Source organism: Stegastes partitus, unplaced genomic scaffold (assembly GCF_000690725.1).
Source record: "Stegastes partitus isolate 25-593 unplaced genomic scaffold, Stegastes_partitus-1.0.2 Scaffold867, whole genome shotgun sequence".
Classification (NCBI taxonomy): Eukaryota; Metazoa; Chordata; class Actinopteri; family Pomacentridae; genus Stegastes; species Stegastes partitus.
Window position 1 is genome coordinate 937 of NW_007578598.1, and position 21,301 is coordinate 22,237.

At 39.9% G+C, this 21,301-nt stretch overlaps 1 protein-coding gene across 1 annotated transcript; it reads left to right on the forward strand.

Moving 5' to 3' along the window:
• Window positions 1-663: 663 nt before the first annotated feature.
• On the forward strand, window positions 664-19,990 carry LOC103365729 (tandem C2 domains nuclear protein-like). The gene is made up of 12 exons (XM_008293253.1): window positions 664-727; window positions 2,173-2,247; window positions 2,333-2,530; window positions 4,797-4,967; window positions 5,979-6,058; window positions 9,615-9,690; window positions 10,188-10,288; window positions 12,963-13,079; window positions 13,280-13,471; window positions 16,041-16,155; window positions 16,243-16,442; window positions 18,396-19,990. The coding sequence occupies exons 2-12, from the start codon at window positions 2,181-2,183 to the stop codon at window positions 18,504-18,506; spliced, it is 1,428 nt and encodes a 475-aa protein (XP_008291475.1). The 5' UTR covers window positions 664-727; window positions 2,173-2,180; the 3' UTR covers window positions 18,507-19,990.
• Window positions 19,991-21,301: the final 1,311 nt, after the last annotated feature.

Genomic DNA, 21,301 nt, shown 5'->3' on the forward strand with positions numbered 1-21,301 from the left:
GTGTAGTTAGTTTGATGGATTTGGCCATTTTATAATGTTATAACAAACTTTTTTTAATGAATGCTGCTCACAACTAGAGCACATTTTGATGTTACAAATGTGCAGGTTTGGGATAAATGGAGCATTTTTTGTGATTTTTTTAAATATATTATTTTAGATTCCCAGTGCAGTGGGGGAGCACTGGTGCAAAAACTGTGATTATATCAGTGAGCTGTGGAGGATTTTGTGATTAATAATCTTGTAGATTTGGGAGCTCAACAGTTCATATCTCCACCAACAGCTGCTGGCACAACCAGGCTGAGATGCTTCTTGATTTCTTCAGTGGTTTTCTCCGTAAAAAAAACAAACAAAGACACTCTGATCTTGTTTCTGCCTGGAAGACGTTCAGAGTTGAGCAAAGTGGGGAAAAAAAAAATCAAACGAGAGCGAGTGATGGGGAACAACCAGAGACGGTGGTGCGTTCACGGCTGTTCGGGGAAGAAACAACAGCGTCCGTCCGGGAATCAGAGAGCTGCGGAGGGAGAAGGGGGAGGAAACAGGGAGGCAGGAGGGAGGAAGGGAGAGAGAGAGAGAGAGAGAGAGAGAGAGAGAGAGAAGAGGAGAAACCTGAGAGTGAAGTGAAGCTCAAACCTCAGATCAGCTCATTTCTCTCCAGTCGGTCCTCCAAGAACAAGCTGCGCTGCTGGATGTTCACAGCTCGTCTTTATTCACAGAAACCATCGCCTGGGTGAGTTTACATCAACAAACTGGATTATTTGATGTTTTCTACGTGTGATAAGGTGAAACCTGCACAGATTACCCAGTAAATCCAGCGCAGCAGCTTCACTGTGCTGTTTAGTTGTGTTTTCTTTTTTACTTTCTGTCTTTAGCTGAGTGTAAATCAATAATCAAAGTGACCTAAAGCAGCCTGAAGGAGGTGAAAACTGTGGATTTTAAGACACTATGACATGTTTCTGGACTAATGTGCTCTCAGGGCTGCTAATATACATTGTAAAAAAAAGAATCTGTGATTTTGAGGAATTTTTCCTTTTTATTTGACAGATTTTTTTTCACCATATTTCTTTAAATACACCAAAAATATCAATAGATTACAAAAACACACACTAAATTTATAAGTCTAATGCAAGAGCTGTAATTTTGAATAACCCTAAGTTTTCCTAAAAATAATAATATTTTAAACATCAGGCCACTGTTAAAATTACAATTATGCCATTTTTACAAATAGATGAAACGGTTAAATTTAAGTTTGATGCTGTTGATATATTTCTAAAATTAGACACTGTTGCCGTTATGTATGTCTGTTATTGGTCATTTTCTTGTTCTTACACATGCAAATCTCAAAATACTCTTTAGCTCTTGTAACAGAACTGACTAATTATGTTCCATCATTGTATTTGTTTGGTGTCCCAACTGCTGAAGTGTTGAAATATTGCCTTTTTTGTACAGTTTCCCTTTTTCACTCTGTAGAAACTGAAGTCAAATGATGTTTTCGTGTACATGCTTTCCTACAGCATGTAGAGAATGTGACTGGTTGTAGACCTACAGACAGTCTGGTGAAAACCAAGGTTTGTACAACACCATGGCTGAACATTCACCTTCAAAATGGAGCGTAATGGTGACAGAGTCAAAAACAATTCAGGGTTTCATACGTAACAAATCGAGGGGACAAATCCAGTCATTTTGCAGGATGAGGTTTTCTGTATCATTTTTCCTCTTCAGAATCAGTTCACAGTTTGAACATGTGTGGTTGAATTACCAGCGTAGAGCAGTTTTGAGCAGAGTTGTAGGTGAGCTGGTTTGCTGAGCTGCAGCGAATAAGTAATAGTGGAGGGAGAGTGGGGTGGGAACATTTTAGATCTGCCCACTGTAGTAGGAACAAGTTTAATCTGTCATTTTAAAGGACAAAGGGATTATCTAATGGGGGAAAAAACATTCTAAATATGTAACTTTAACACACTGAGATCATTTTTTTGAGTTACATCAACCAGGGAAGAACATTTTTATCACAAACCATTTGGCTGATGTAGATTCAGCACATAAATGTATTTTTCTAAGCTGTCCAGTGTCAGTTGGAAACTTCTGAAGTGTTGTCGACTCCCAGAAATGCAGGTATTTGCTCGGGTGGTTTAATGTTTAAACTCCAACTTCCTCAAACTATTTCAACATTTCCAGTTGCAGCCATGGAGTGCCTCAAAAACTGCTGCAAGAACTTCATGAAGAGGAGGGAGAAGGAGCAGGAGACTCAAGGTAAACTGATCTCCTGCAGTCTATGTATAAAGCCCTTTGAAAGACTGTTTTGTCTCTGACTGAGGGGGTTTCTTCTGCTTTAAAGTGATCGCTCTGAAGATGCCTCCAGATCAGACGGAAACGTCAGCACTTAGTGAAACGAGGAGGGGAGTCACAGAAGATTACCTCCTTTCCAAGCTGCCGCCGGACGGCCGAGAGGTCCCGTTTGTTCTGCCGACCTTCAGGGCCTCGTACATCCAACCCAGAGGACCTCAGTACCCCAACTTACAGTCTGGCCTGCAGAGTACGTACCTAAATCAATTGGTGCATCTCAGGCGTGAAGGAATTTGCTTTATTTACCAACCGTCTGGTTTGATTAGCTGCAGGATTTGAGAGGATAGTGTTGACTTAGAAGCTGGTTGGTTAATAATCACATCATTATCATCATCGTTTGTTGGGCGAACATTATTTTACATCTGCTGGAATTCAGAATAATAGCAGCAATTAGTCAAAATACAGCTTTTATTGTTATATATGTTTGTTGAAGGTTCCTTGTTTTTACACAATAATAATAATAAAAGTTAAAAAAAAAAAAACTCTAATGTAAAATTAATGTTAGAAATTATATTATATTTATGAAAAATTTTAGTATTTCTATTGTTTAATGAGAGCTATTTTCATTACAGTACTTTTATTTTTGGCACCACAGCTGCAAAAACAGCACTATTGTATTTATTTATTCATTTATTGTTAGAGGTCCTTTCTTCTAGTTTTACACTGTATAAATGTTGACTCAATTTGGAGGTGTGGGCGACTAGATGCTGCTGTTTTTTTTATTTTGGTAACAAAAAATACCAGATTTTGAGCCATCAGTATATGGTTCAGGACGTAAATCAAATCTTGCCAATGTTGGGTCGTATCAGCACATTTTGGGATATAACAATAGAAGAAATTTGAGTCCTTTGCGCCAAATTTAGTGAAACTGGGGTTAGCTAAAACACATTCAGAGGTAATGTCAAACTTTTCCAAATTCTAGAGTTTATCGTTCTGAGCCCTGTAAAGCCTGATTTGTAAATTGATCAAATCAGGCTTTGATTTTCCTTAAAAACGTGAGACGACCATTTGAGCATCACGTGATGCTTCAACACAAAATAAACCCTGTAACTTACTGACCACAAGAGGATCGCGCTATATGCTGATCTGAATCCTAACATGGTCCCAACACTGGGCCAACGCGAGAGTTAATTAAGTCTTTGCAAATATGGCCGCCGCAGATGTACCGGATCCGGCTTACGTTTGATCTTTGTCAAACGTTTCCGCCCCCGCCGGTAGCTTCTGACTTATCTCAGTTTATGTGTAAACAAGACTGTATCAACAGTCCTGGCACTGTTTTGTAGAAGATTTATTACTGTAAATGTCACCACACCTCAGTTAGCTGTCGTTCATTAAGGCCTGGATGTGTGCAGACAGCTGGATGTCCAACGTACAAGGGTGGATCAAAAAGTTCAGAGACTTTGTGATGTGCCGCCAGTGAGCAGTGAGTCAGGATGTAACATAACATTGTGCCGTCAACAGCAGGACAGATGTTGGCATTTGTGATTTCACCATGAACCTCACACTGGAGCGCAGAAGAAACGTCACATTCGGTGTCAGTCAGCAGCTGGATGATCCAAGCTTCATGTAGACCATCATCGGTGGTAATGAGAGGTGGGTTTGTGGCTATCATCCAGAGAGGAAACAAAAGTGTTCACAGAAGAAAAGCACCAGGAGGATGCTTGTTGTTTTCTTCAACGTTCATGAGGTTGTGCACCAGAAATCAGTCCCCAAGAGTCGGACTGTTGAGGCAGAGTTCAACTGTAACGTCCTGAAGCGTCACATTGACATTTGGCCCAAACCGCCTGAACTTTGGTGTGATGACATATGACTGTTCCTCCCACAACAACACAGTCATCACTCCCCACCTGCCCTACCTGCTGGATTTGGCTCCTTGATGTGATGATGTCTTCCTCTCTCCTGATATGTTAAATTCAAGTAGAAGGATCACCATTTTATCACAGTTTAGGAGATGATGCTTAATGTGTGGACGTAACATGACATCCAGGGAGTGTTTCAAGTGTTGCAGGAGCACTGGGAGCAGAGTATCGCTGCATAAGGAGGCAACTTCAAGGGGAAAGGTGGTCAAATTTAAACCAGTTTTTGATTTTTATAAGCTCAGTCTCTGAACTTTTTGATCGATTGTTGTACAGTAGGAAAGGACAGGACATGTAAGTCAACATGCTGCAGTCTGGAGCAAAAACACAGTTAAATCATGGCAAAGTTTATAGCGACCAATCCAACTCGAGCTCCAGTCTGCACTAAAGCCTCCCGGTGCCTGTGGCCTCACAAAAGTTTCATTAAAATCAGCTCAGAGGTTACTGAGATATGAGCAGCTGTTCAACAGAAGAAAAGCACCAGGATATCCTGCTTCGAAATGAATGGCTGTAATGTTTCAGTTGAGCGACTCTGGACAATGATTTTGTTTCGAAATTAAGGAATGTTGACCTCCGGCTCATGCTGCGGTTTGTGTGCAGGTTCAGCTCGCAGCACGTATGCAGAGAGGAAGGCCGAGCTGCTGGGCACCAGCCACTTCGCCTACGGCCCCGAATCCAGCTTCCGTCAGGGTCAGATGACCGAGTACATCTCCCCCGGATCAGCCCGCCGAGACACCCTGAGGAGCAAAAACTCCAGTCCTCAGAGCCCAGGTAGCGCCGAGCAGTTACACAGAACTTCAGCTGCACTGAACAGGCTGGGAATCAGAATAATTTTAGCCTTTCAAGGTTATTCAGAATCATATTTAAGATTGGCTTGAAAATAAATAAATCATGTGTTTTATGAATTATCACTGTAGTAAAATTGGAGATATCTGTGAAAAATAGTAGTAAATGTTTTACAAATTGACCAAGACACATTATATATCTCACAATGTTGGTCACAGTATTACTTTTTTGAAGAGTTTACTGCAGAAGTGGATGTACTCAGATCTTGTACTTAAGAAAAAGTAGCAACACCACAGTATAAAAACACTCTAGTACAAGTAAAAGTCGTGCATTTACATTTTTATCTGAGTAAATGTGCAAAAAAAAAAAAAACTAAACGTATCAAAAGTTAAAGTGCTCATCACACAAAGGGGGCATATTTCAGACTAATGCATATTAAATGGTTGGATTATAATTTGTAATGCACTCATGTGTTCATCAAGTATAGTATTCACTAGTATAGTGATAGTATTACTTTGTGATTTACTTGTTGGCTACTATTTTGCATGACTAAACTAAATCCATGACATAACTAAAGTTGTCAAATGCATATTTTAGAGTAAAAAGTGCAACATTAGCCTTTGCATTGTTGTTCAGTAGAAGAACAACGTAGCAGAAAAAGTGAAAAATTCTCAAGTAAACTGTAAATAACTCACAACTGTACTTGATTAATTGCACTTAGTCACTGGTTTTCTGTGATATGAAGTCATGTTGCATCACAGAGTTTGGATAAAGCCTCTGATACATACATATATTACAGCTAAACACACATCCTTATCTGTCGTTATGTAACACCGACTCAACAGTTTGTCCACATTCATGTGTGTTTACTGCTGTAGGGAAAAGTGGTTCTTCATATTTTGCATGTACACCCGAATTCATAACAGATTCCTGCACATAGATCTATAATTATGACCTAAATGACACCACTTTAACCCATTCTGATGGTTTCTACAGGTTGGAGCCTGAAGCCGGGCGGCCAGCAGCGACTCAGCAGCTCCATGTTTGATCTGTCCAGCCCTCAGAGTCACATGCAGGTGAGCATGTTCTCAATCTAATCTGTATTCACACGGTGTTTCTCACCTTGTGTCAACCGAGACTAAATATAGTTTTATAGTTTCCACTGTCCTCAGCAGCTCAGTGGAACACTGCAAACAAGCCTCACAAGGTGGTTTTTTGATTTAAGGGTCCGAGTGAGGAGGTCATTTCGTCCCGACAAGGTGAAACGGATGCAGGTGTGTTATTGGACGGTTGGAGCTGATAGTTCTTGATATTTTTTTCCAGTTCATCAAGGAATCATCTTCACTGGTGAAAATATGATAAATGTATGGAGGCCCAAAGGTGCCATAAAGCCAAGAAAGGAAAATGAGACATGTTACATGGGAAAAATGGGAAATAATAACCTAATTTATATAATAAGGCTGATTTTTCACTGCAAAATGAAGTCCTGCATCTCTATGGAAACAACACAATTATGGAAATAGAGAGAAGTCAAAAATCTCTACTGTGCAGTATGACACAGTTATGATGCCATAAATCATGGAAAAAAAAAAAACGCTCACAAAAATTTAAATTCTTGGCTTTTTCATTTTATATAAACCTGGACGCAATATGTACAACATTTTTCAAAGGACCCACAGGTGTTATTGACATGGGAAAAAGGGACTATTTACGATAGGTACTTTACTACTTTGATTTTTAATTTTTTTCTCTAATTATCTTCTATTTGTTTTGTGTAAACACGTCCTGCAGTTCAGAAGAAAACTCCCTAAATTTTTATCGCACCACTGTTGGTCACAGCTGAGTCACTAATGGTTTCACGGTTGCACTACGGACCACAATTCTTTATTTATTTTATTTTTATTTTTTACAGAATTTCAGCCGATTTTTAAGTGAGAAAGGCAGATTAAGGCGATTGATTTAATGTTTGGTTAAGTTCCCCGACCTAAAGGCCCGTCTCAGATGAGTTGTTCAAGTACTGCCTGAACATTAAAAATCTATTCAATTGTTTCTGCTTTTACCATTTCTGGCTATAAAATGGTGGCATTTTGGCAATTTTGTAAATACAGTATGCCTTTCAAACCTACTGACAGGTTTTGAGGGTCAGGGGGTTAAACCAAAATGGAGCAAAACAAAACAAAAACAGCTAGTTCAAGAATTAGTTAATCATTGTAGCAAATGCACTTATCGACTTTCTTGCCATTAATGTTGATGATGAATAAAAACCACATTCCTGAGCTTTGGATGCACTGGTTGACAGGTTTTTTTCAGCCATGCTAACAGTTTCCCTCTGTTTTCAGTCTTTATGCTAAGCTAAGCTAACCAGCTGTTGGCTTTAACTTTGTGTTTACTGTAAAGACATGAGAGCGGTATTTGTTCTCTTGTGTATTTCTTGGCAAGAGACAAAAAAATCTTTTACCGACTGATGTGAGATTGAAGGAGCTGCGTAATGGTTATTAAAACCTGTTTACGGTCCACCTTAATTACATAACTGTGTTATTTAATGATGTATTCAGTCATTATTACTGCGTTCGGTCAGCTTGTTGGTCCGTCTGTTTCTGCTTTTGTGCTCTATTTTTGGCTCCATGCTGCTTTTCTGTGCCCTTAACTAACAATGAACAGGGGAGGTTGGATCAAAAAGGTGTTATGCCAATTTATCAGAAAGTGATTATTCATTTCAACACTTATTCTTTCTAGGAATCTACTCCTATGTGTCACTTGTGATTCAGCTGCAGCCGTTCTGATAGAACATACAAAAGTGGTGTTTAATCAGTAATACACAAAGGGAAACAAAGACCAGTTTGAGGTGTATTTCTTTGTTAAATAACGGATGTCAGCTCCTAATTGATTAACAGGAATAGTTGAGACTGTGTTGCAAACAATCAATCTAACGTCTCGCCCAAAAACCTCGATAAACATTACAATAGCTGATTCAGAGGCTAACGTCAGAGCGTGTTGTGAACCAACACAGATGCTTTCTTCACCTTCTCTGATGTCCCGGCTCAGCATGCAGTGTGTGTGTGGCAGTTAAAATGTTTAATTTGGCAGCATCAAGAGCAAACAGTAGTAAGAACTGAAAGCAGGAAAGTTACAGCACCTTGGCAACAGGTCTAATAGGAAACAAATAAACCAGAGTGAAGAATGTGAAACAAAAAGTGCAGCTAAGAAAAACGACTTTATAAAGAGGATGTGAGGGCAAAGGCTGTTTTTTTGTTTTTTTGTTTTTTTTTAAGGTCTCATATTTTGAAAATTTGTTTTTATTGCATTATGTATGTCTTAAACACTTGGAGATGTAAAACAAAAGCCATGAGAATTTGAAGTTGTTTATGAAAAGCAGCAGAAAATAGAAACACTGAAGTAAAGAACAAGTAGCTCAAAACTGTACCTAAGTAATGCACTGTAAATATATATAGGTACTTTCCACCAGATGTATTTTTAGTGAGGATAATCCCTTATAGATTCTTATTGTCACAGTGACTCTGAATTTATTGCTTTTGATTGATATATATATATTAAGTAAATTGCTGTGACATTTGGTGCACATTTATGATCACAAGAGGGAAAATTTTGGTAATTCAGAGCCTTTATCAGGTGTATACTGCAATTCATCTAATACTTAGTTTTTAGAAACAAATACCTGCAGCCATACATAAAAGATGGACGCTACACATGTCTACAGGGCAATCACAAGGTAGCAACATCTTAAAACATATCCCGCTTTATTGTCTTTTTTTTTTCTTCACAATGGGACCATAATTTTTTTAATTAATCTCCTTGAAGGAAGCTTGAAACTAGCAACACAGACCATAAACTCATTGGGAATATGTTTACTGAGGTAGCAAATCAAGGCAGAAGAAGAGTCATTTTCTCCTAGACTTCGAGTCAATCAGACTTATTTTTGCAACCAGGAGTCTCCCCCTGCTGGCTGTTAGAAACACTGCAGGTTTAAGTCACTTCTACATTGGCTGCATCCACTAGTTGGTCTCTACAGTTGTACTTTGTGTTTACAAAATAGCACATGTAAGCATGCTAACATGCTAATCTAAGATTCCAAACATGGTGCAAGTGTTACCTGCAAAACATCCACTTTCTACCATTTAGACCAAAGCGTACCCCGTTTTATTGTCAATTTTTCTCTTAATGGGACCAAAATTTAATAAATGAACATCATGTTGTATTGAAGGAGGCTTGAAACTAGCAACAGAGACCATAAACTCATCAGAAAAATGTTTACAGGGGTAGCAAATCAAAGGAGAAGTAAGGTCATTTTCTCATAGACTTCTATACAATCTAGACTTGTTTTTGCAATTGGAGGAGTCACCCCCTGCTGGCTGTTAGAAAAAATGCAGGTTTAAGTCACTTCTGAGTTGGTTTCACTTTTCAGACCCAATCTTTTTATAAACAGTGATGCTTCTATCCTCAGTTGTACTTTGTGTTTACAAAATAGCCCTTTAGCATGCTAACACATGGATGTAAAGTGGTGAACACGGTTTAGGTTTTACCTTCAAAGCTCAGCCTCAGAGAGCTGTTACTGTGGTGGTACACTTATTAAAAGATGGAGTTTTAACGCTGTCTTGATGTGTTGGTTTTCAGCTGCAGCGCTTCGACTCCGCGTCCAGCGTCTTCAGCAGCGCCTCCTCCGTGATGAGCTCCATGGAAAGCAGCCTGGGTAACTACCACTTTCATCAAACCTTCATTTTTGTCTCCCAGATTCCTGTTGTAATGAGAGGAAGGAAAATCCCTTCTCACAAAAAGGGACATGACGGAGTCCAGTCGAGAACACTTGCATTGTGAAGCAGTGAAAAGACAGAAAAAAAAAAAGATCACTTCCAAGTGTTTTCACTAGGAGCCTGGGAGATTGTGTTCCTCCATGAAAAGAAACAGTTTTGGAAATTGCAGTTCATGTTGCTTGTAGAAGGTCCTGCACAGATGATAACAAACCGTCTCTTTATTTCTTACATGTGAACCCGTCATAAAATAGAATAAAGTAATCGTAACATGCACAATTCGATACAGCTATTAGTTTTCTTTTTTGTCTGAATATTTGAATGAATTTATCCCAAAACTTCCCTCTTTAAACACTAATCAATACTATAGCCGCTGTGCAAGCTTATTTATATGTAGAAACACTACATGCTTTCATCTTCTCATTCCTAAATGCCACAGAGTCCATCGCCCTGTCCGGAGACGAGCGCGACCTGGGAAAGGTGTGCGTCCGGCTGAGCTACCAAGAGGCAGTGGAGCAGGTGTGGATCACCCTGGTTCAGGTAAGGTTACATGCAGGGAGGAGAAGGGGGGGAAACCAGGACAAAAAGCTCCATTGTTTCGCCCCCTGCAGAGTTTCTCAATGGACCCTCTGTGTGTCCAGAATAGGGGCCTCTATTTGCTCCTCTCAACGCTCTGTTAACTTTGGCTCGGACACTGAGGAGGAAAAGGTTGTTTTCAGAACCGTCCTGATGGATGTCGGTGTTTTAAAGAAGCCACACCGTGCGTATGAGTTTGTTTGCTGTAAATGCAGAGATGTGCACAAATACCTCAAAGGCACAGGGGCAAACAACAAAAAAGAAGCACCTCTTTCCCACCTCACATGAGGGTAGTGGAATTAGTCAGGGTTTGTTTTTGTCCTGAGGTCACATCAGTGCAGCACTTGAACCATCCACTGGGACTTTTAGATGAACAGGTTGTGGTTGCACAAATGGTCTTACTGTGTAACTTTATGCCTTTCTTAGAGCTTAAATGGAGCATTATTTTTTACTAAGCAGAGCTCTTCGACCAAATCCTGCCTTCTTTAGAGCACTTTAGCCTCGTGGAACTCTGGGCATCCCAAGAGATCTGTGCTCTTAAGGGCTTTTTGCTCCCGTCATGTTTTTACTCACTGTGGGCTCATTATTCACCGTAATGTAAAGTCCTGCACCTCTATGGAAACAACACAACCATGACTAGAAGTAGAGAGAAGTCAATAATGTCTTCTGTGCAACATAACAATGTTATAATGCCAAACAAAAGAAAAAACAAAAGTTGAACCTTTTTGATTTTTTATTTCACAAAAATTAAAAAAAAAATCTGGAATCAACATGTAAAATTTTTCCAAAGTGAGCCAGAGAGGATAAATACAAGAAAGAAAAAATGGAATCTACCTACTATAAATATTTTACTATTCATATTTCTTATTTATCTGTGACTATTGGTTGCAGCTAAAATACTAAAACACAGTTGAGCTGAGAAGTGCTGAATTTTTTAATTTTTTAGAGAATGTGGTTGAAGGAAATTGTTCCTTGTTTGACAAACTTCTAAATGAGATGTGAAATAAGCAAAAAAAACCTAAATCTTACATCTCTGAAATACTGCAATTTTAAGCTTAGATTTTCTAATTTTCTTCACAGAGCAGCAAGTCACACATGAGTACTTCAAGTGCCATCAGAAAGTCGAAACTCTATTCTTTTTTTCTGTTTTTACAATTTCTCGCTCAAATAAATGGTGTCATTTTTGCAATTTTTAAAAAGATAACATGCCTTTCAGTCTCTCTTGTGGGTCTTGGAGTTCAAGGGGTTAATTGGCTTGTTCACAGTCATTGTTGGGAAAAGCCTGCTAATGGATATTTCAAGGTTTTAAAAATGCTCCTCCAACCTTTACCCAACAATCAGCAGCCAATGGCTTCTCGAAGTAGCTGCCCTGCACTCTAAAAATAAAAAATAGATATGTCCACAAAGCAGGAGACGGCTGGAAAAAGACAGCAAAGCCTGTTCAGGTTGGTAGTTAACAGGACAGGAGGAGCTCAAATTAAGGTCTGGAAGATCAAGACAAGCTTCTTTGACTGCAGAAAACCTTCAGGAAGGTTGAGCAGACTCTGGAGTGATGGTGCACAAATATCCATCCATCTATCCATTATCTATACACCGCTTAATCCTCATTAGAGTCGTGGGGGGCTGGAGTCTATCCCAGTTGACTCAGGGTGAAGGCAGGAGACACCCTGGACAGGTAACCAGTCTATCACAGGGCTACACTTAGAGACAGACAACCAAGCACACTCACATTCACACCTACAGACAATTTAGAATCACCAATTAACCTCAACATGTTTTTGGACTGTGTGGGAGGAAGCTGGAGAACCTGGAGAGAACCCACGCTGCACGGGGAGAACATGCAAACTCCACGCAGAAAGATCCCAGGTGTCCTCACCGGGATGCAAACTGGCGACCTTCATGCAAGGCAATGGTGCTAACCACCGAGCCACCTTGCAGCCCGTGTGCAAATATGACCTTCATGAAATCGAAATCAAAGAAGCCCTTTCCTGCATCCTCACCACAACATTTCATGTCAGAAGTCTGCAAATGAACATCTAAATAAGCCTGATACATTTTGAAGACAGTTTCTGTGCAGTGATGAAGTTAAAATAGACCATTTTGGCCACAATGGAGAAAATGGTGCAGAATGTCAAGAATAGAAGACCTCTCCGAAGATTAAACATGGGGTTGGATCGATCATGTTTTGAACCAGAAGCAGCGGGAACGTTTTACTGGTAGAGGAAAGAATGGATTTAATTAAATAACAGCAAATTGAGAAAGCAAACTGCACAAAAGCTGAAGGTGAATAGAGGATGACCTCAAAATCCACAACAACAGAACCTGAAGGTTTTGTTCTCATCGTCCATTCGTCTAAACATCATTGAAATTGAAAGACAGTCAAAAGTCCTAGAAGGGAGAAGCCTTTTGGAAGAAAAAAATCCTGCAAACCAATACTCTTTGAGAAGGATTGGCCTTGGTTTCAGGACTTTTCTTTTCCTGTTATTTTTAAACTGTAAAAGAAGTAATTAAAAAGCAATCATGCTTAAAAATGAAAGAAATGTACCATCTTTAACTCCCTGGTCTTCTTTTAACACGGTAACACTATTTTTAATCTGCCACTGCAAGTAGATTTGACTGTTTCCTTTCTTTCTTTCAGTGTTCAGACCTCAACCTTTATCCAGACGGAGTAGAACAACAAAAGATTGGTTTTAAAGTGATCATCACCATCCCCAAACCCGTCCAGTTCAAGAGCTCTGTCAAGGACTGCTCTCAGGTATTTGTGCTTTTTAAACCTGATACACATCTGACACGCTGATGTCAGTTTCTACATGTTACCTTCATGTTGAGATTTTATGTTTTGAGGTTAAAATTTGTGTTGTGTAGCTCAGGTTTCAAACTGCTGTGTTTTAGGATAAGGTTCATGAATAAAAAGGCGGTCTTATAGCATGAATTTGAACTGTGCTCTGCTTTCAGGATGTGTCCTTCATGGAGACCTTTGTGTTTGCGCTGCGACTCCAGCAGTTGCGATGCAGCGCTTTGGTGCTGCGGCTGCAGACTCACATCCCGAAGAAACGTACAGTGGCCGAGTGCGTCCTTTCCCTGCGACAGCTTGGCCTTCAGGAGACCGAGCACTGGCTCGACCTCAACCCTCCGTCCAAATCCTCGGTAAGGGTTCAAGACTGAGGTGCTACAGTCTGATTTTGGTTTCATTTCATTGTCTGTTGCTGTTTAAGAACTTCTACTAGATAACCAAGAAGTAAAGATTATTATTTAATCCAAGAAACATCTGATAGAAGGATTTTTTCAGATGTTACAGTAGTTTAGTTGCAAAATATGATCAGCTTTTAACCTGATGGATGTTTTGTGAGATAAAGTTTCAGATAATCTACAGGCCTTCATCCTGAAGAAAGTTATTATAAACTGTTTTTACATTCTGATTTGCTGAAATATTTTACCAGAATCTAAAAATTGTAATTCTACTGGTGGCACTAGAGGGAAAGTCACGGGATCATTCAAGTTGGTAGAATCTTTCTCTGAGGATTGTGAATGTCTTTTTTACATTTTTTTTTCAGGTTCACTTAATTGTTGTTGAAGTTTGTTAGTCTGGAACAACAGACCAACATTGCCATCCATGCTGCTAACATGACTTAAAGACCCCATGTTATGACTTTGGAGGGTTGTCTATAGCTTTTTGCGTACATTAAAAGGTCTGAAAAGCCCCAAAACTATACTGCCCCTGCCTCTGAAATGCCTCAAACAGCCAGTTTGAAGTCCAGGTGTTTCTTCTGTCACCTATCTATGTCAGCATGTAACACACAGCTGCTTGGTGCTAAGCCTCCCTGCATATATTTTGGGTTGCGATACGTAAACAACGTTAGCTCCTTTTTGTCGAGCCAGCTGACCAATCAGAGCAGACTGGGTTTATTTGGAGGGAAGCTAGTGCTGCAGCAATGTACAGTATGACAGAAATTATATATTTTTTGAACATTAAAGCATGTAAACTTATTCTAATAGATCCAAAAAATAAACTTATAGACAAAGGGCATAATATGGGCACTTTAAAATATACATCTCGTGGCTAAGCTTGACCTGAGCTGGTGAAGAGTTTTGGTTATGTGTCACAACATGACGGCGGACGATAGGAAAGTGAATGCAGAAAGACGAATGATGAGTGATGCGTGCCGGCTCATGCAGTCGGAGTCAAACTGTCTCAGCAATATTTGCTGTGTCCTAGTGTTTATAATGTAAAGTAAATATATTCTTGACTGTAAAATCAGCTGATACTGTCTCTATTGCTCCTCAGCTGTTGTGGTCAAGAGGAATAGCTCTGCGTGGGAATATCCCAGAGTGTTTTTTACTACTTATAGTCCACCATTTCCTCCACTGGCTGCTGTCTTTTATCACCCCTTTGTATGAGCACAGTAAATAAGGACAAAGCACTCCCTATGGTGCATTGTATGTGGACATGAGCAGCAGAACGTCGACGCCGAGGCCGATTTTGTTGCATAATCACAGGAAAAACAGAAAGCCGATTCATTTTCGAGGGAAATTGGGAAACAGGCTGTACTGGAGAGAAGATGTAAGACGTGAAAAGTAGGTCAAACCTCAAACCACTTCACCAGCAGAGAGTGGTTTTCTTGATAAATGGATGTATGTCTGGCTGGTGACAGTAAAATGTGAACTGTTTCTCTACTTAGTGAATCATCATTAGCTTCTCAGAGGGACCATTTGATTCAGGCAGTGATTTTTACCCGTCTGCTGGACACAAAGGAGTCAAATTGTCCAAATCACTGCCGCTCACTGGAGGCTTTTAAGGGCCAAGACGGCTGAACTTGTTGAAGAAGAAAAATATCAGCAGCGTTTTGCAAAGAAGCAGGACGGCAAGAAGTCTAAAATGAATCACACAGCAGGAGAGAGCAGATCTGAAGCAACACTCGCAGCTCTGTGAGGCCGAACAAGAGTGTAGATATAATCAGAGTCAGCGTCTTCACATGTTCAGTTCATCATCTTAGTTTAGCCTGTTGCTAACTAGCAGTTTAAATTTTGAACATTGCTGCAGTTTCTTCTTGTGTTTACACAAAATGCAGCAACTGTCCTGATGGAGCGCTTACGTTAAAGGTCAACATATTCAATGCATCAAACTTTTTGACAAAACTTTAGCAGTTGATGCTCTTTATATGTTCTTCTGGCCTCTAAAAATTCTATTTTTTGCCAATAATTAAAGGTCAGACTGTTGTAGCTTTAACGTTCTGAGGTCCTACAATCTTAAAATGTCTTAAAGTGACGTCTAACATCCTGTTCTGACTCTTTACGCTGATGGTTCCAGAGGGAGAGCTGTGATTAAAGGTCAAACTGTGCAAGACTTTCGCCTCTTGTTGCTAATAGTCGTGTCCTTGGTGCTCGCTGGCTGTTTATTGGAGAAATTATAAAGCAAATATCACTGCAATTTTCTACGTGCCGGATAGAAATACACGTAATAACATTTTTTTGCTCATTGTTATGCCAACTATGTACTATAAGTTCTTGTAAATGTTTTTAAAAGATGTTTTACAAGAAATATAGCAAAAATCCAAAAAAGCTTCGATGTCTTTGGATACTTATGTTGAATCTTATCTGTGAAAATGGATTTCTGCATTACGAAAACGTTAAACACTCTGATTTTATGCATAAGTAGAACAGTTATACAGCACAGAATTCCTGAGTTATTAATAAATACATGAATGTCTTTTCACAGGTGTACCACTCTGAGCTGCATCTCACCACCTGCTTTCAGCCGGTCAACGGACGCATCCAGCTCCAGGTCCTCGCCGCCCAAAACCTCCCAGCGTCCTCCTCACCGCTCACCCAGGGTAAGCGTTTCTGCATTTGGAAAGTCTGAACACTAAAAACCAGCAACTGTGATTCTCACGTTGGTTGCTACTACCCCTCCGCTGCAGTGTTCTTCGTCAAAGTGGAGATGCACCAGCTGGGGCAGGTGGCGATGAAGAAGAAGACCCGGGTGCTGAAGGCCTCGGGGGGTCAGTGTCAGTGGGCTGAGACGTTTCACTTCCTGCTGGCGTCTTTAGACCACGCCTGCTCACTGACGGTCAAACTCTACAGCCGCAGCTCAGTCAGGAGGAAACAGTGTCTCGGCCAGGTGAGTCCTGAGCCATTACAGCGTCATCGGTCTGTTCTTGTTGTGTTATTGTGATGTGTTTTTGTTGTCTGACGGAGGCTGTTCGATCCTGCTAACATGATGACAGTTTATTCATAAACAAAGCTCCATGAAGTCCATTTAGGAGTAGTGATGGAGCTTCTGAGTAAGTTTTCATGAAATTTTAGATGATTGAATTTCTGTTTTGTCAGCACGTTAAAGGGATCATGTGGAGGTTATCCACACAAATGAATGTGTTTTACAGTCAAGCCAAACACGTAATTCACGTAATGCTGATTAAGACTATCAGCACTAATTAACTCTCTGTGTATTGCCCACTATACTGGAGTTTGAACTGTAGCGCCTGTGGCAACCTTCCAACAATTTTGTGTCTGTAGCATCCTGAATGTAAAAATGTATCGGCATGTCCACAGCCGAAGTCACAGATCAGTGCCAGTTATTACATGTTTTAACTAATTGGTATCAGCAGCTCTTTATCCTCAATCTTTTGTTTACATCCACTGTCATATAGACGTCGGAAAAGATGAGCTCACCTTGGGGTGGGACACGTTGCGTAACTTGCGTTGGCTTTGGCTGGAGGGTGTTAAGTGTCACAGAAGGCTTTTTGTGTTGCTCATTACTAAGCACACTCCTACAATGCTCTCTGGTTTTCCAACATGGAATTAAATAGCACCTATTTGATACTGCAATAACAGGTACTATGGCTGATTTACAACACATTTTTAGTCATGCATGTTGAGAATTTAGGTTTTCGCTGTCTTTGGAGCTTTGCAACAGCATTTGTGATCACCTACATAACATCAAGGAACACCATGGATGCAGAAATTCGGTTTTTCTTTATGCATCGAAGCACCAGTCAGTTGTTAAGCATATACTCTGGACTGATTGTAGTAACTTTGAGGTGCTTGAAGTGTTTTAAATAGGAAAATGTTATCAGATTGAGACTTGGTATCAGCAGGCCCTAGTAATAAATGACTCAGGTCAGATCTGGTTGAAGAACACTTGATTGTGACAAAAATATATCAAGAAAAGACTGAACAGCGGCCGCTTTGGTTAGCGTGGTGATTACAGGTGCAGTGGACGTAGCTACCGTGACGTCACCCGTTGGTTTCTGCGCTGAGAAAATGAAGCCAGGGTTTTGCTACTTCCTGGTTGACATCTTGGATTTTTGGAGCCAAAATCGTCGGAGGGGGGCGGAGCCATAGAGGCAGCGATTGGTCAGACGGACTGAGAGGCGGGCCCTCTCTGCCCGCCCACATTTACCGCCTTCTGCTCACTTCGTCTGCATCGTCGCTGCCGACTGTCAATCAAGCCAGCCACGCCCCAAAATGTTGACGATTTTTTAAAAATTCAGTATTGATTTATTTTCAGATTGGCCACCTGATCTCTGGATTTGACCATGAAAACTAATAAGAAAAAAATCCTGAGCTGTAGGAATGCAGTATTTCATGATCTGTGATCACTTCTTTTCCAATTCAAGTCTATGGGAGCCAGGGCTTTTTGGAGCCAGCAACTAGCGGACGTAGTGATATTGCAGGTTTTTGACACTTCCGGGTTGGCTTCATTTTTCAGGGCCGGTTGCTACGTCCATCTTTTATACAGTCTATGGATAAACCCAAAAAAAGATTTATCTGTGACATGTTAAAACATGCAAAAAACTGCAACGTCAGCTTCTGGTCAGACCAGACTACATAAGGCTACAGCAGCAAAGCGCCCTGAGTGGGTTGTACTGGGTGGGAGTGTGTTTCATTGCGCATTATTTCATCCTTTCTTTTCCAAGAGGACGACATCGTTTCTTCCTCAAAAGGTGCATATTATTCCTGTTAAAATTTCAGTTCAACTCTCATGTCCATGGACAAAGATGCTCAGATTTTGACTTGAGAAAAAAGTACTTTTAGGTTGCAGCTAACTAAGCAATCTCTGCGTTTGCTTCAGGTGCAGCTGGGATTCGACAGCCCCGTCCCTGAAGCTGTGGATCAGTGGAAGGACACGATGGCTCACCCAGAGAAAGTGGTGGCAGCGTGGCACAGATTGAGCACCTCCTAAACCTCTCCTCCACCACCTCCTCTTCACACACTGCTGACGTAGCGCTCTGTTGCTGCAGGTCTGGACTGCTTGCTTTTCCAGTCGAGCGTCCTGAACGCCGACCGTCAGCTCAGACGGACCGTAAACGGCTGCACGTGCCCTGGATCAGACACTTCAGGTGTTCGCTTGTAAATACCATCGGGGTGTTGAACAAAGTGTAGCTGCTGGAAAAGGCTTTTTTGGTGTTTAGACTAAATGAGGGGTTTTTCTTTAAAAAACTGTAAAATATTTGCTTAACTAACTTAACTTAGTTGTTTAAAATGTTGTTTCCTGTGAGTGTGTCACTGCTGTTTGGTGAAAACCTCGTCACTCTGTTTCAGCTGGATAGAAAGTTAAAGGCAGAAAATAGTGGCAATGAAGTCGTTTTAGAAACTTCATGTTATTGGTGTGTAAATAGGATCCATTTTAAAGGATAAAATGGTGATTTTCTGTATTTTTCTTGTAGTTAACATTCTCAGTACTCACCCACAGACACAAATCTATAAAAATAGGTCACAAAGATTTAGATAGTTCTTTTATATTTATATTTATATATATTTACAAGGCTAAGGAGGCTCTTTAAACAGCTGGACATTGTAGTTTTGTTTTTTGGCAAACACCACATAAACAGGAGTAAATGGTATAATTTTGAAGACCTTTTTATTTTGTAGGTGAATCTCTACACACCTAAAACAAAGACTTTTGCTGACCTTTAATTTGAAAATCCTGGGGACGCATTTTAAACTGGACGGACAGAAACTGAGAATTTTTCGAATTCTGTCTTAGGAACACTTTTTTTCTTTTTGATTGGCTGCTTTAATAATGTAGGAGGACTCACAAGTGCAACAGTGTGCTTCATTAATGTGCTTTAAAGTGAAAATCTAGGATGTTTTTTTACCTTAACATGATGTTTTTATTTGCTAGAAGACACGTCATGAGGGAAAAAACCACCATAATCGGGTATTTCCACCTTAAAACTACAGCGTACCAAAGACAATCTCAAAAACATGGATTCAGACCTTCAAGTTTTCATATTTAACATACTGAAGGAGCCAATCCTTACCATTTTGTAGTGCAGAGTAGTTTTAACAGAGCTGTGTTCGAGCTCGTGTGCAAAGACTTCAGAGATTTGCACGTTCCAGAGGAAGCAAAACTTATATTTAAGTCATTTTCAAGCAGGAATGGAGTATTTTCATGGAAAAACTTGCTATAAATAAGCAACTTTGATGCACAGAGTTGAGTTTTTAGGGTTTTAATCAACAGAAAAGCACAAAAATTCACTCATATTTATCCTTTAATTATCTAAAAAGTGAAGGTTTTCCCTTCCTCCTAATTTATCTTCATAGGATGTCATGTTACTGAACAATGCAGCAGCTTTGGCTTTTGATAAAAGCACTTTAATTGTTTTTTTAAATGTATTTAATGTTGAAAGTTTTTCTGTGATTAAAGTAGGTGTTGTTTGCTAAGCTGTTGTGTGTTTATTGAAAGCGTGCTAATGGAAAATGACTGTTGCTGTCGCAAACCACAATTCAACAAGGATCTCTGATACAGCAGGAATTTAATTTAGAAAACAAACGATGCCTGACCTCGTTATTAAGCGCAAACGTGGAGAGAAAAGAGGCCAAAGTCTTCCTCCACGGTAAACACAGTGTGCAGCTCTTGTAAAACAGGTCAACAACCATAAAGCACTGTGGCACTTTTTATTGAAGAAATCTGAAGGCAAACAGTGTTCCTCCTCCTCCTCCTCCTCCTCCTCCTCACTCTGAAGCATCCTGTTTTTTCCATTTCATTGTTTATTATAAAGCAATTTAAAGTCACGACCGTGTGTGGCGAGTTTCACCCTCAGCTTCTGAAGAGCGATGATGGAAAATAGCATTTGTTGTTTGGAGAAGAACACTTTCTTGTCTGCTTTATGATCGTTTCTTGTCACAGTTTCGCCGTTTGTCATCTTTTTGTGGCCCTTCTGTCTCACTCTGAGCTCATTTTGTGTCACTTCTGGGTCACTTTGTGTCTCATTTTGCTTGTTTTTTTTTGCTTCACTTTGTATATTTTTGTTGCTTTTCTCTCTTTTTGGGGTCATTTTGTGTCACATTCACTCACTTTATGTCTCTGAGGTTATGTAGTGTTTAATTGAGATCATTTTGTGTCGTATTTTTCAAACAGTTTGTGTCTCTTTCTGTTAATTTGCATTTTGTTATGATCGATTTTATACATTTTCGTAATTTCCTATGTCTTTGTATTCATTCTGTCACTGTGTCCCAATTTGCTTGTTTGTTTTTACCTCATTTTGGACAGTTTGCAGCTTTTTCTTGCCTTTCTCTGTTTTTGGGGTCATTTTGTGTCACTTTTTCTTTTTTTTTTTTTACTTTGTGTGTCTTTAAGGTGATATTGTGTCTAATTTAGGCTATTTTTGATCTGTTTTGTGTCATATTTGAACCTGTTTGTGTCTGGTTGATTTTGTACCGTTTTTGTAATGTTGCATCTCTTGGTGGCCGTTTTATGTCCGTTGTGTTTCTCTGAGGTCATTTTGTGTCACATTTGTGTTACATCCTGTCTCATTTTGCTTGTTTTTTTTTGTTTCATTTTGGACATTTTGCAGCTTTTTGTTGCCTTTCTCTCCTTTTGGGGTCATTTTGTGTCACATTTGCTTAACTTTGTGACTCTTTAAGGTTAGACAGTGTGTAATTGAGATTATTTTTATCATTTTTGTTTCATATTTGAACCAGTTTGTGTCTCTTTTTTGCTGTGTTTTGCATCTTTTTCTGGTCTTTCTCTCT

What these genes read in the sequence shown, in the direction of transcription:
- LOC103365729 (XM_008293253.1), top strand. Translation starts at nt 2,181, where the DNA reads ATGGAGTGCCTCAAAAACTGCTGCAAGAACTTCATGAAGAGGAGGGAG. An exon ending in GAAGGAGCAGGAGACTCAAG is followed by an intron (nt 2,248 to 2,332) that starts GTAAACTGATCT and finishes TCTGCTTTAAAG; the next exon opens with TGATCGCTCTGAAGATGCCT. An exon ending in ACCCTCCGTCCAAATCCTCG is followed by an intron (nt 13,472 to 16,040) that starts GTAAGGGTTCAA and finishes GTCTTTTCACAG; the next exon opens with GTGTACCACTCTGAGCTGCA.